This window comes from Myotis brandtii, unplaced genomic scaffold (assembly GCF_000412655.1).
Source record: "Myotis brandtii unplaced genomic scaffold, ASM41265v1 scaffold499, whole genome shotgun sequence".
Lineage (NCBI taxonomy): Eukaryota > Metazoa > Chordata > Mammalia > Chiroptera > Vespertilionidae > Myotis > Myotis brandtii.
The window spans coordinates 1,946,271-1,960,599 of NW_005369027.1; the positions used below are offsets into that span (position 1 = coordinate 1,946,271).

Below are 14,329 nucleotides of genomic sequence, written 5' to 3' on the forward strand. Positions count from 1 at the left end.
TGCACATCTCCTACTGGGGATGTGCCCGCAACCCAGGTACGTGCCCTTGACCGGAATCGAACCCGGGACCTTTCAGTCCGGAGGCCGAGGCTCTATCCACTGAGCCAAACCGGCTAGGGCCAATTTCTTGCTTTTCTGTATGTTACTACCAATCAAGTATGTGCCCTTAAACAATGTAGTTTATTTGTAAACTTTTCACAAATGGAATAACACTATGAATTTTGTTACTTGTTACTTGTTTCACTTGCTGAACATAATCTACCTCCATGAAGAATTTCCATGTTGGATTGTTCTAAGTCAGTGATGGCGAACCTTTTGAGCTCGGCGTGTCAGCATTTTGAAAAACCCTAACTTAACTCTGGTGCTGTGTCACATATAGAAATTTTTTGATATTTGCAACCATAGTAAAACAAAGATTTATATTTTTGATATTTCTTTTATATATTTAAATGCCATTTAACAAAGAAAAATCAACCAAAAAAATGAGTTCACGTGTCACCTCTGACACGCATGTCATAGGTTCGCCATCACTGTTCTAGGTTGTACATACATCCTGGTGCCTATATGCAAAACAGCCTTAAAGGCATATGATTAAGAATAGAATTATTGGAAATTGGGTACACCTTTCTTAAATTTACTAGGCATACCTTTCTTAAATTTACTAGATAATGCCAAATTATTTTCAAAACTCTTCTCAAAATTAACACTCCTATCAGCAATGTAGCCTTTCTGTAACTCCATCTCCATTCTAATGCTCCAATTGTGAGAATTTCTTCATTTTTGGCCAATCTCGTGGGTAGACGAGTATACTGGGTTTGTTTTATATTTATCACACATGACATTGAACACTTGTCTTGTGTTTATTTACTATTTGGAGATTCTCTTGTGCAAAGAGACTGTTCAAGTTTTGAGCCTATATTTCTATTGACTTATTGTAGGGTCAGGCCAGGATATGGCCCAATTCCCCCTCCCCGTCTGAGGAGCACAGCAGCAGGAACGGAGTGTTTCCCGCGTCCTTGGTAGCAAACAAGCTTCACCAGGCTCTGTCCTTGGTCTGCTTGCAGCCTTTCCCTTATCTAGGTTCTGCTAGATAAGCGCCCAGCCTACTCTTGCCAAGTCCAGAAACTCACCCGAGCGGCTGCTATGGGCTGCCAGAGGTCAGTAATAAAGGCTGTGTCTTTCCCCGCTGGTCCCCCTGTGTGGTTTTTTCGGACTAGCAAAGAACAGCGTGGCGCTCCCTGGGTTGGAGCTCCTACGGTACACTTTTCTTGTGCATGTTATTAAGTATTTACATAGTACTGTAGTGTCAGTTACTAGTATGTATTGCCAATGACTTCTGTTTAATATCTTCTCTCTTTGTGTTGACCTTTGATAAATATAAGTTCTTAATTTTCCATGGGGATGGGCTGGGAGTGGGATGGAGGGGCACAATGGAAGGAAAAAAGAGGACATCTGCAATACTTTCAACAATAAAGATAATTTTTTTTTTAAAAAAGGAAAGAAACCCTCCCTCACCCCAAGGTCATGAAGATACTCTCTTTTTACGAGTTACATAGGTTTGCCTTTCAGATTGAGGCTTGTAATTGCACCCAGAATTGATTTTAGTTAATGGCATAAGATAGGGTCAAATTTCACTTTTTCCATATATTTATAGCCAACGTTCCCATCATGCTTTTGCCATTGATCATCCATGCCCCCTCTCCTATCAATGAGCATGTATATGCAGATCAGTTCCTAGGCCTGGGTCTCATTTGATGTTCAAAACCACCCCAGTTAGAAGGAATAATCTCCATTGTGCAGGTGAAACCAATCTCAGAAAGATTAAATAACTTACCCAGAGTCACAGAACTAGTAAATGACAGAGCCAGATTTTGAACTAGTATAAAAGTAGCTTCCATTTTCATAATCTCAAAATATATCTGAGGTATTCAGTGTTTCCAGGAGTCTAAAACTCATGACAAGTCCAACCCCTTCTAGTATCTTGCTGTTAAATCTGAAATACAACTGAATTGTTCACTTTTTCTCTCTCCAAATGAAGGGTAAAAAATGGAGGAATTCTAAGTGCATTTAGAAAAGCAAATAAAATTTATATATATATTTTTTAAAATATATTTTATTGATTTTTTACAGAGGAAGGGAGAGGGATAGAGAGTTAGAAACATTGATGAGAGAGAAACATTAATTCAGCTGCCTCCTGCACACTCCCTACTGGGGATGTGCCCGCAACCAAGGTATATGCCCTTGACCGAAATCGAACCTGGGACCCTTCAGTCCGCAGGCTGATGCTCTAGCCAAACCAGTTAGGGCTAAGTATATATTTTTATTATTTTATAGAGCAATAAGAACAAGGGAAAAGACCTTTAGTTCCTAGATTGCTACCCCTCAGAGACTTTATAGGTAACAAGTAGAAATTTAATTCAGCAACAAATCTGCTTTATTTAAAGCAAAAACATTTCTCCCTTTGAGAACATACTCTTAAAATAAACATTTGCTGGATATTCCAGCTCCCTGTGTTGAACAGAATTGAATTTAGTGTTATGTTTAACTACACTTAATAGGGTTCAGTAAAATATTAATCTGTTCTGAGTCATTGACCTACTAAAGCTAAGAATCCAGGTTTTTAAGATTTCAAATATTATGTAAAAAAAATACTAAAATATAGGGGTGAAATTAAATGTCTAGAATTTGGTTTACAACATGTCAGCTAAAAAAAGTCAAGATGTTGCCTTGGCCGGTGTGCTCAAATGGTTAGAACATTGGCCTGAGGACCAAATAGTCCTTAGGTTCAATTCCTGGTCAAGGACACATACCAAGGTTGCAAGTTGATCCCCAGCCTGGTCAGGGCACCAATCGATGTGCCTCTCTTGCATCAATGTTTTTCTCTCTTTCTCCCTCCCTCCCTTCTACTCTCTCTAAAAATAAATGAGGGAGGGATAAATCAAGGGTGTTTAAACAACTGCAGGAAAATCTTCTATTTAATATGGGTGATGGGTATATAGGAGGTCATTGTACTACTCTATTTTTGTGTATGTTTGAAGTTTTATGATTTTTTAAATTGATATTTATTTTATATTTAAATAATGGAGGAATTCTAAGTGCATTTAGAAAAGCAAATAAGAGAGGAAGGATTTCAGAGAGGAAGGGAGAGGGAGAGAGAGATAGAAACATCAATGAGAGAGAGTCATTGATTGGCTGCCTCCTGCACGCCCCACACTGGGGATTGAGCCCACATCCCAGGCATGTGCCCCTGACTGGAAATGGAACTGTGGCCTCCTGGTTCATAGGTCGACACTCAACCACTGAGCCACGCCAGCTGGGCAAAGATTTTTTTTATTGATTTTTAGAGAAACAGGAAGGGAGTGAGAGAGAAACATCAATGTGAAAGCAAACCATCATCAGCCGCTTCCTGCGGGACCCCTGCCGGAGATCAAGCCTGAAACCCAGGCATGTGCCCTGACCGGGAATTGAACCATGACCTCCTGGTTCATATGTCGATGCTCAACCACTGAACCATACCAGCTGGGCAAGCAGTCTTTTTTAAAAATATGTTTTTATTAATTTGAGAGAGAAAGGAAGGGAAAGAGAGAAACATCTATTAGTTGCCTCCCATATGCATCCCGAACGGGAACCAAACCTAAACCTGAGCATGTGCCCTGACGGGGAATCAAACGGGCAACCTTTCAGTGCATGGGATGATGCTCACAACTGAGCCACACTGGCCAGGGCTACAAGCAGTCTTTTTGATCAGCAAAGCTGTCCACTGAACCCAGGTAGACCAGCTTGTTGTATCCTGCCATAAGGCTCCCAGTGGTAGGACCAGCTGGCCCAAGATGTGATTCGCTTACAATGACAATTGTAATGCTTCTGAATATTAGTATAGCACCTGGAAAATGTGTGCAACACCTAATGGGGAACACACAGTAACTGGGAAAATTGCCGAATTACTAATCAAAACACCTGGATTCTAGCAATGACTTACTCAGGGCCATGTGCTAATATAGACTATCTGTGCTAGGTACTCTGTAGGGTTTAATCCAATTGAGAGAATATCTATGAAAATTATAGGCAAATTTTAAAGCTTGCTACATATGCCTACTGCTGCTTTAAAAAGCAGTAAATAGTATAAAGCTACGTAAAACATTATTATAGTATAAAGATGAAAGTAATTATTTTGTCAGGGGGAAAAATCAGACAAGGCTTTTTGGAGAAGGTGACATTAAAGTCTTTCAGACTGGGTAGTTACATAAATGATAACGGAGGAAAAGACAAATCTAGATAGAGGAATCGAATGGGGAAAGGAAAAGACGTACAGGGAACAGCAAAAATAGTTCAGTCTAGTTACAACAAATATATGAAGAAGGATTAGAGAATGACTTCTGTTACAAACCTGGGCTCCAAGTTCCTAGTGGGACAGGAAAGCAATTTTAATAGCTCACAACTAGCTGTTTGTAATGGAACAGAGTGGGAAATATTAGAGTGTATCACATATAAAAGGGTAAATATTTTGTGAAAAGTATTGTTTCAGATGCACACACATACACATATCTATGCAGTTATGATATTAAATGTATTTCTTGTGGGTGGTGGTAATTTTTGTTTTTTAAATATCAGGCTAGATCATCATACACCAAACTACCAGTAGTTATAAAGGATGAGATTACAATGAAATTTAATTTTCTAAAAGCTGCAGTTTTTGACATTCTCACTAAAATCATGTACTGCTCTGAAATTAGAAGGAAATAAAATATTTTTATTATAATCACTTTTTAATCCTCACCTCAGGATATTTTTCCATTGATTTTGAGAGATTGGAAGAAAGAGGATAAGACAGAAATATAGATGTGAGAGAAACACACCGATTGGTTGCCTCCTGCATAAGTCCCGACCAGGGCCCGGGCCGGGAGGAGCCTGCAACCGAGGTAGGTGCCCTTGACCAGAATCAAACCCAGGACCCTTTGGTCCACAGGCCGTGACTCTATCCACTGAGCCAAACTGGCTAGGGCTAGAAAGAAAATATTTTTAAAAAGTACACAAAGACCTTTTTCTTTAAAATTTTTTAAAAATTTATTTCAGAGATGAAGGGAGAGGGAGAGATAGAAATATCACTGATGAGAATCATTGATTGACTCCTTCTGTACACCCCACACTGGGCATGTGCCCTGACTGGGAATCAAACCGTGACCTCCTGGTTCATAGGTCAAACACTCAACCACTGAGCCATGCCGGCCAGGCTACAGACTTCACAGTCAGGTAACTTAAGTAGATGGTGTTGTTAACCCAAATAGGGATCACAGTAAGAAGGTATTAAAACAGCAATTTTCAATCTTTTTCATCTCATGACCCACAAACACTACCAATAGTCTGTGGCACACCAAAAAATATTTTTTTTTTGCAGATTTGACAAAAAAATATAATTTTGACTCATTCACACCCGATGGTTATTGTTCCATTGGCTGTTGTCATTTTTTTTGACAATATAAAGAAAAAGAGGTCAGAAAAAGAGACTAGTCAGGTATCGCATTTAAAAATTTTTGCAACATACCAGTGTGCCCGCCACGGCACACCTGTTGAAAATGACTGCATTAGATGAAGATGGGAATATTTATTTCATGTGTACTGTCTCTGAAATGCTCCTAGAAGATTCTGAAAGCATGAACTAGAAAACAGCTATAACCAAAACTTATAAGGCAGGTAGGGTGGGTATAGATTTGGTAAACAGACACATGGGTGTGGCTGAAGCCATGGCTGTTCAAGGAGAGAAAGAGGACCAGACCAAACACAGAGCTCTGGGGAAGACCTGCCTTTTGAGAGGGAGAGATGAGGAGGAAAAGAAAAGTTGGGCATCATCAGTGCACCTAAGGGCTGCCATTCAATTCCGGTCAGGTTGCAGGTTCGATCCCCACTAGGGGGCGTGTGGGAGGCAGCTGATAGATATTTCTTTCCCTCTTCTTTCCTCCCTCTAAATAATAAATAAAAATCTTTAAAAAGGAAAAGAAAGGACTCAAAGACAGCAAGAGGGAGCTGTCAGGAGGCAGGAGCTCTGAACTGACTCAGGAATGAGGTCACTGGAATAGCTACATTGTCATCAAATCTTGGCTTTATACTGTAAGCAAGATCTTGTTTATTAGGCTAATGGTGCTTTGGATCCGGAACTCAACAAAGCTGAGGGCCCAGTGACATCAGCGATTGGATTGCTGTCTTAGTCCTTGGCATGAGTATCAACACTGCACTATTAGCTCTTTTGATTGTCCAGTTTGGGTTTAACTTCTAGCTTATCCCAAGCCTCCAACTCATAGCGCCTTATGCATAGATGATGAATCCTAACTCTTTCAAATAATTAAGTGGCTAGCCCGGCCAGCATGGCTCAGTGGTTGAGAATTGACCTATGAACCAGGAGGTCATAGTTCGATTCCTGGTCGGGGCACATGCCCAGGTTGTCAGCTCGATCCCCAGTGAGGATTGATCATTGATGTTTCTATCTTCCTCTCCGAAATCAATAAACATATATTAAAAAAAATAATAATTAAGTGGCTAGAATCTTGTAACCAAGACAGACTCACGAATGACAGAAAATGTAGAACTCTTCCTCGGGTTCTTCTTCCACAGGCCTTTACTTTATAGGCCAGACAAACCTGTAAAGAAGCAACTACTGACTAAACCAAAAAAACTTCTTACTCGTCTCACTCCCAGGAACTGACATTATCTTAGGATCCTTCCTGTTACGTAATGTCAATACTCCTTGGTTTCATCATTAGAGCATTATTTCACTTGTCAGTACCGGAAAATAGTGCTGGACAATGCTGAACTTAATTATTATTCAGTATTAATAATTAACACAGTACAATCTAATGTTAGAAAACAATTTATTTAATAAAAACTTCCAGTAATAATTGTTTAAAAAAACATGTGAGGTAGAAGCAATTGAGAGAAATTAGAGCTTTCCCCCAGAAATTGTTTAAAACATGTGAGGTAGAAGCAATTGAGAGAAATTAGAGCTTTCCCCCAGAAGATGGATACGCTAGGTTAAAATTGGTCACCACCATAATCATTAAGTACTTTGAGATAATTATGTTTTACAAAACATCTTTATACAAAGAGAAAAATTGAGTAATACCCCAAAACAAAGGGGCATATGAAATTAATAGGTGAAAATAGGGACATACATTTTATATTTGTCATCAATTCAGCAAACAAAATTTCTAAAGAAGAATTATTTCCTTTTATATCAAAGTCTACATTAGAATATTGAATGCTAAAAATAACAAGTGGGAGAGCAAAAGAGAATCAGAAATTAGGAAATAATCCATTGTAAAGTACTAATTTAAAAGACTATGTTTCTTCTGAAATTACTTTTGGGGTATTATTTAAAATGAGAAAAATAAAATAAAGAAAAATAAATAAAGAAATTAAGATGTTTTGTAACCCTGTAAAGTACATAGGGAATATAATATTCCAGTAAATTTATTAAAAATAATAATAAAAAATAAAAGACTAGGTTTCAAATGAAAACATGTCTGAACGCTAGCTGGTTTGGCTCAGTGGATAGACCACTGGCCTGTGGACTGAAGGGTCCCGCGTTTGATTCCAGTCAAGGGCACATGCCCAGGTTGCAGGCTCGATCCCCAGTAGGGGGCGTGAAAGAGGCAGCCGATCAATGATTCTCTCTCATCACTGATGTTTCTATCTCTCTCCCTCTCCCTTCCTCTCTGCAATCAATACAAATATATTAACAACAACAACAAAAACATGTCTGACACCAGAAAGCAAAAGTCAGGGGGGAAAATACTGCAAAATGGCCTTTCGATCAGGGACCTCAAAATACTGAAAAAACAGCCTGGCCTGTGTGGCTCAGGGGTTGAGAGTCGACCCAGGAATCAAGAGGTTCCTGGGTGGTCAGGGCACGGGTTGCAGGCTCCATCCCCAGTAAGGGATGTGTAGGAGGCAGCCAGTCAATGATGTTTCTCTCTCTCATCAATGTTTCTTCCTATCCCTCTCCCTTCCTCTCTCTCTAAAAATCAATAAAAACAAAGTTTAAAAAAAAGAAAATTATAAATATATATATAAAATGTACACCTATGTTGTCATCACAAGATTGTGCTTAAGTGAAAAAGAAATCAATTTTCTTTATCTCTATTTCAAATAAACAAAATACGATAAAAATCTACAAAATCAAATTAATCCTGAAATTTTAGGTGTCAGATCCCAAAAGAATCCATTTCTAAAGCAGGTAAACATTCTTCTTTTCTTTTTTTTTAATTTTTTTTATTGATTTCAGAGAGGAAGGGAGAGATAGAAACATCAATGATGAGAGAGAATCATTGATCGGCTTGCCTCCTGCACGCCCCCTACTGAGGATTGAGCCCACAACCTGGGCATGTGCCCTTGACCAAACCCAGGACCCTTCAGTCCACAGGCTGCTGTTCTATCCACTGAGCCAAATGGCTCAGGCAGCAGATTCTTTGTAGGTCACACAAAAATACATACATAGTACTATAAATTTAGACTTTTCACAGTTTTGAGTACACCTATACTGAAAAAATAAATAGTGCTAAATGTGGTAATACAACGTTATGTTTAACAACATTATACAAAAACAAAACAAAGAACCCTGGCACTTTGAACAAAGTACATTTACATCATTTCATACCTCGGGATAAAAGTTATCTCCACCACCTAACCAGGCACTGATGTTACAACATGCCCAAATTACTAACAATAGGCAATTGCTAGAGATCACTATGCTCGTATGAAAAATGCAAGGAAAACAGTGCTTCATCATTTCTGAAAATCACCCAATATATAACAAAGACTTTCATGTTCTCCTGATGGAAGATCAGTGATGTAAAATAAATTAAGGAAGATATATTTAACACACTATATAATTACATTAAAAGACTTATGACATTTAATATTTTATAATTTAGTTTACAGGACTGCTAAAATAATTCTAAAGATTTTTATGGCATTCTATGGATATCAATGTACTTAAGCAATATGGTTTATGATCTCAGCCTAACATATTCATATATATGTATTTTTATGGTAAATCCTGAGAGGATATTTTTTCCATTGATTTTCAGACAGAGTGGAAGGGTGAGGGGGGGAGAGAGAAACAAGGATGTGAGAGAGACACATCAATTGGTTGCTTCCGCACCACAACCAGAGGCAGGGATCAAACCTTCAACCTTTCAGTCCACGGGCCAATGCTCTAACCACTGAGAAACCTGGCCAGAGCATATTCATATAATTTTTTTAAAAAGATAATCTATTTTTGCCCTAACCGGTTTGGCTCAGTGGATAGAGCATCGGCCTGCGGACTGAAAGGTCCCAGGTTCGATTCTGGTAAAGGGCATGTACCTTGGTTGCGGGCACATCCCCAGTGGGGGGTGTGCAGAAGGCAGCAATGGTTGAGTGTCATTCAATTCATGAACCAGGAGGTCACAGTTCCATTCCCGGTCAGGGCAGAATGCCCAGATTGTGGGCTCAGTCCCCAATAGGGGGCGTGCAGGAGGCAGCCATCGATGTTTCCATCTCTCTCTCCCTCTCCCTGCTTCTCTCTGAAATAAATAAATAAATAAATAAAAGATAATCTATTTTTGCCCTGGCTGGGTGGCTCAGTTGGTTGGAGCATTCTCCCATACAACAAAATTGCTCGGTAGTTAGAGCACTGGTCCTCAGCCCGAAGGGTGTGGGTTCGATTCCTGGTTAAGGGCTCGTACCTCTTGCAGGTTCAATGCCTGGCCCCCAGTCCATTCACCTGCAGGAGGCAACCAGTCCATGTTTCTCTCTCACATCTATTATGTTTCTTTCTCCTCCCCTGCCCATTCCTCTCTCTAAAATCAATAAAAACATATCCTCGGGTGAGGATTTAAAAAAAGATTTGTTTTTTAAAATAAACTAAAATATGACAAGAAATACTTCTCCTTTTTTTCCCCCTCACCCAAGGATATGCTTCTTATGGATTTAGAGAGAAGGGGGAGAGAGAAAGAGAGAGAAGAAGAGAAAGAGAGAGAGAGAGAGAGAGAGAGAGAGAGAGAGAGAGAGGAAGAAAGAAATATCAATGTGAGAAACCGATCAGTTGCCTCCCAAATTGCCCTGACCAGGAACCGAACCCCCAACCCAGGTATGTGCCCTGACCAGGGATCGAACCCACCACCTTTTTTTTTTTTAAATATAGTTTATTGATTTTTTTACAGAGAGGAAGGGAGAAGGATAGAAAGTTAGAAACATCGATGAGAGAGAAACATTGATCAATTGCCTCCTGCACACTCCCCACTGGGGATGTGCCCGCAACGAAGGTATATGCCCTTGACCGGAATTGAACCTGGGACCCTTGAGTCCACAGGCCAATGCTCTATCCACTGAGCCAAACCGGTTAGGGCCCCACCACCTTTTGGTGTACAGGTGGATGGATGTTCCAACCAACTGAGCCACACCAGCCAGGGCTCCATTTTTTAATATAATGCTTTGTCCTAGATTTTTTTAAAAAGTTTATAAATTGGGGTGAGAGGACCCAGAAGAGATATCCAGTTTTCCTAGATGTGTCTAGGAATCATTCACCCTGTTCATGAGGCAACAGATCAAGTCCCTTTTCTTCCCCTTTCTCACTTCACAAACTATCCTTCTCCATCTTCTTCATTATTTCACTTTTTGCTTAAAATTACTTCCTGTGAATTGTTTTCTCTCTCCCCTTTGTAGAATCAGACCTTTGAAATATGCACATGGAAAACACAAGACATTGAGTTTTAATTTACACAAGTACATAGTAAAGTACTCAGAATAGCACAATCAAATGTGATCATGTAGGAAACGAAAAGGATATTAATTTTTCTGAGTTGAGATGACAAAGTAGCTTCCCCAGAGGCGGATAGCGGTTTAGTGAGGACACACATCCCAGGAGAATCAGCTTATGTTTGGCTCTGGTTATAGCAACATTAAGACGTCGCCAATCTTTCAAGAGTTCACCGAGCTGAAAGAAACAGAATTTCCCATTATTTGAGCTTTCTTATATATTTGAGTTTGTTCTGGCAAGGAACACAATTTGTCTTGAACTATTTTATTACTTTTAATCAAGAGGAGGTAAAAATGTAAAACAACAACAAAACAAAAACGGGAATTAGCTATAAATCTGAAAGTATGTCTAAGGAAGCCTTTATGGTTAAAATGCCCCAAATGCAACAGCCAAGAGGTGTGTGTTCATGGATAAATGGATAAGAAAACTGTGGTATATGTATGCAAAGGAGTATTATTCAGCCTTTGAAAGGAAGGAAATCCCGCAGCATGCTAATGAGCCAAGAGTACATTATTCTAAGTGAAATAAGCCACATGTGAAATGACAAATATTATATGGTTCCACTTATATAAAGTAGTTAGAGTAGTCAAATTCATAGAATCAGAAATTAGAATGACACATGCCCAGGTTGTCAGCTCGATCCCCAGTGAGGATTGATCATTGATGTTTCTATCTTCCTCTCCGAAATCAATAAACATATATTAAAAAAAATAATAATTAAGTGGCTAGAATCTTGTAACCAAGACAGACTCACGAATGACAGAAAATGTAGAACTCTTCCTCGGGTTCTTCTTCCACAGGCCTTTACTTTATAGGCCAGACAAACCTGTAAAGAAGCAACTACTGACTAAACCAAAAAAACTTCTTACTCGTCTCACTCCCAGGAACTGACATTATCTTAGGATCCTTCCTGTTACGTAATGTCAATACTCCTTGGTTTCATCATTAGAGCATTATTTCACTTGTCAGTACCGGAAAATAGTGCTGGACAATGCTGAACTTAATTATTATTCAGTATTAATAATTAACACAGTACAATCTAATGTTAGAAAACAATTTATTTAATAAAAACTTCCAGTAATAATTGTTTAAAAAAACATGTGAGGTAGAAGCAATTGAGAGAAATTAGAGCTTTCCCCCAGAAGATGGATACGCTAGGTTAAAATTGGTCACCATACACATCATTAAGTACTTTGAGATAATTATGTTTTACAAAACATCTTTATACAAAGAGAAAAATTGAGTAATACCCCAAAACAAAGGGGCATATGAAATTAATAGGTGAAAATAGGGACATACATTTTATATTTGTCATCAATTCAGCAAACAAAATTTCTAAAGAAGAATTATTTCCTTTTATATCAAAGTCTACATTAGAATATTGAATGCTAAAAATAACAAGTGGGAGAGCAAAAGAGAATCAGAAATTAGGAAATAATCCATTGTAAAGTACTAATTTAAAAGACTATGTTTCTTCTGAAATTACTTTTGGGGTATTATTTAAAATGAGAAAAATAAAATAAAGAAAAATAAATAAAGAAATTAAGATGTTTTGTAACCCTGTAAAGTACATAGGGAATATAATATTCCAGTAAATTTATTAAAAATAATAATAAAAAATAAAAGACTAGGTTTCAAATGAAAACATGTCTGAACGCTAGCTGGTTTGGCTCAGTGGATAGACCACTGGCCTGTGGACTGAAGGGTCCCGCGTTTGATTCCAGTCAAGGGCACATGCCCAGGTTGCAGGCTCGATCCCCAGTAGGGGGCGTGAAAGAGGCAGCCGATCAATGATTCTCTCTCATCACTGATGTTTCTATCTCTCTCCCTCTCCCTTCCTCTCTGCAATCAATACAAATATATTAACAACAACAACAAAAACATGTCTGACACCAGAAAGCAAAAGTCAGGGGGGAAAATACTGCAAAATGGCCTTTCGATCAGGGACCTCAAAATACTGAAAAAACAGCCTGGCCTGTGTGGCTCAGGGGTTGAGAGTCGACCCAGGAATCAAGAGGTTCCTGGGTGGTCAGGGCACGGGTTGCAGGCTCCATCCCCAGTAAGGGATGTGTAGGAGGCAGCCAGTCAATGATGTTTCTCTCTCTCATCAATGTTTCTTCCTATCCCTCTCCCTTCCTCTCTCTCTAAAAATCAATAAAAACAAAGTTTAAAAAAAAGAAAATTATAAATATATATATAAAATGTACACCTATGTTGTCATCACAAGATTGTGCTTAAGTGAAAAAGAAATCAATTTTCTTTATCTCTATTTCAAATAAACAAAATACGATAAAAATCTACAAAATCAAATTAATCCTGAAATTTTAGGTGTCAGATCCCAAAAGAATCCATTTCTAAAGCAGGTAAACATTCTTCTTTTCTTTTTTTTTAATTTTTTTTATTGATTTCAGAGAGGAAGGGAGAGATAGAAACATCAATGATGAGAGAGAATCATTGATCGGCTTGCCTCCTGCACGCCCCCTACTGAGGATTGAGCCCACAACCTGGGCATGTGCCCTTGACCAAACCCAGGACCCTTCAGTCCACAGGCTGCTGTTCTATCCACTGAGCCAAATGGCTCAGGCAGCAGATTCTTTGTAGGTCACACAAAAATACATACATAGTACTATAAATTTAGACTTTTCACAGTTTTGAGTACACCTATACTGAAAAAATAAATAGTGCTAAATGTGGTAATACAACGTTATGTTTAACAACATTATACAAAAACAAAACAAAGAACCCTGGCACTTTGAACAAAGTACATTTACATCATTTCATACCTCGGGATAAAAGTTATCTCCACCACCTAACCAGGCACTGATGTTACAACATGCCCAAATTACTAACAATAGGCAATTGCTAGAGATCACTATGCTCGTATGAAAAATGCAAGGAAAACAGTGCTTCATCATTTCTGAAAATCACCCAATATATAACAAAGACTTTCATGTTCTCCTGATGGAAGATCAGTGATGTAAAATAAATTAAGGAAGATATATTTAACACACTATATAATTACATTAAAAGACTTATGACATTTAATATTTTATAATTTAGTTTACAGGACTGCTAAAATAATTCTAAAGATTTTTATGGCATTCTATGGATATCAATGTACTTAAGCAATATGGTTTATGATCTCAGCCTAACATATTCATATATATGTATTTTTATGGTAAATCCTGAGAGGATATTTTTTCCATTGATTTTCAGACAGAGTGGAAGGGTGAGGGGGGGAGAGAGAAACAAGGATGTGAGAGAGACACATCAATTGGTTGCTTCCGCACCACAACCAGAGGCAGGGATCAAACCTTCAACCTTTCAGTCCACGGGCCAATGCTCTAACCACTGAGAAACCTGGCCAGAGCATATTCATATAATTTTTTTAAAAAGATAATCTATTTTTGCCCTAACCGGTTTGGCTCAGTGGATAGAGCATCGGCCTGCGGACTGAAAGGTCCCAGGTTCGATTCTGGTAAAGGGCATGTACCTTGGTTGCGGGCACATCCCCAGTGGGGGGTGTGCAGAAGGCAG

General features: G+C 38.7%; 1 protein-coding gene across 3 annotated transcripts in view; it reads right to left on the bottom strand.

Annotated features, from left to right (window-relative positions):
- Positions 1-6,638: 6,638 nt before the first annotated feature.
- The window catches only part of DNA2 (DNA replication helicase/nuclease 2), a 48,044-nt gene continuing 40,353 nt past the window's right edge, over positions 6,639-14,329 (bottom strand). For 2 of the 3 annotated variants that reach the window (XM_005876802.2, XM_014548180.1), the window contains 2 exons: positions 10,823-10,969; positions 8,377-8,841 (listed from right to left, as the gene is read on the bottom strand). In XM_005876802.2, the coding sequence (XP_005876864.1) occupies positions 8,776-8,841; positions 10,823-10,969 (213 nt within the window). In that variant the 3' untranslated portion in view covers positions 8,377-8,775. Of the gene's footprint in view, positions 6,846-8,376; positions 8,842-10,822; positions 10,970-14,329 lie in introns of those variants that run through there. The other variant, XR_001364143.1, reaches the window with a different exon arrangement.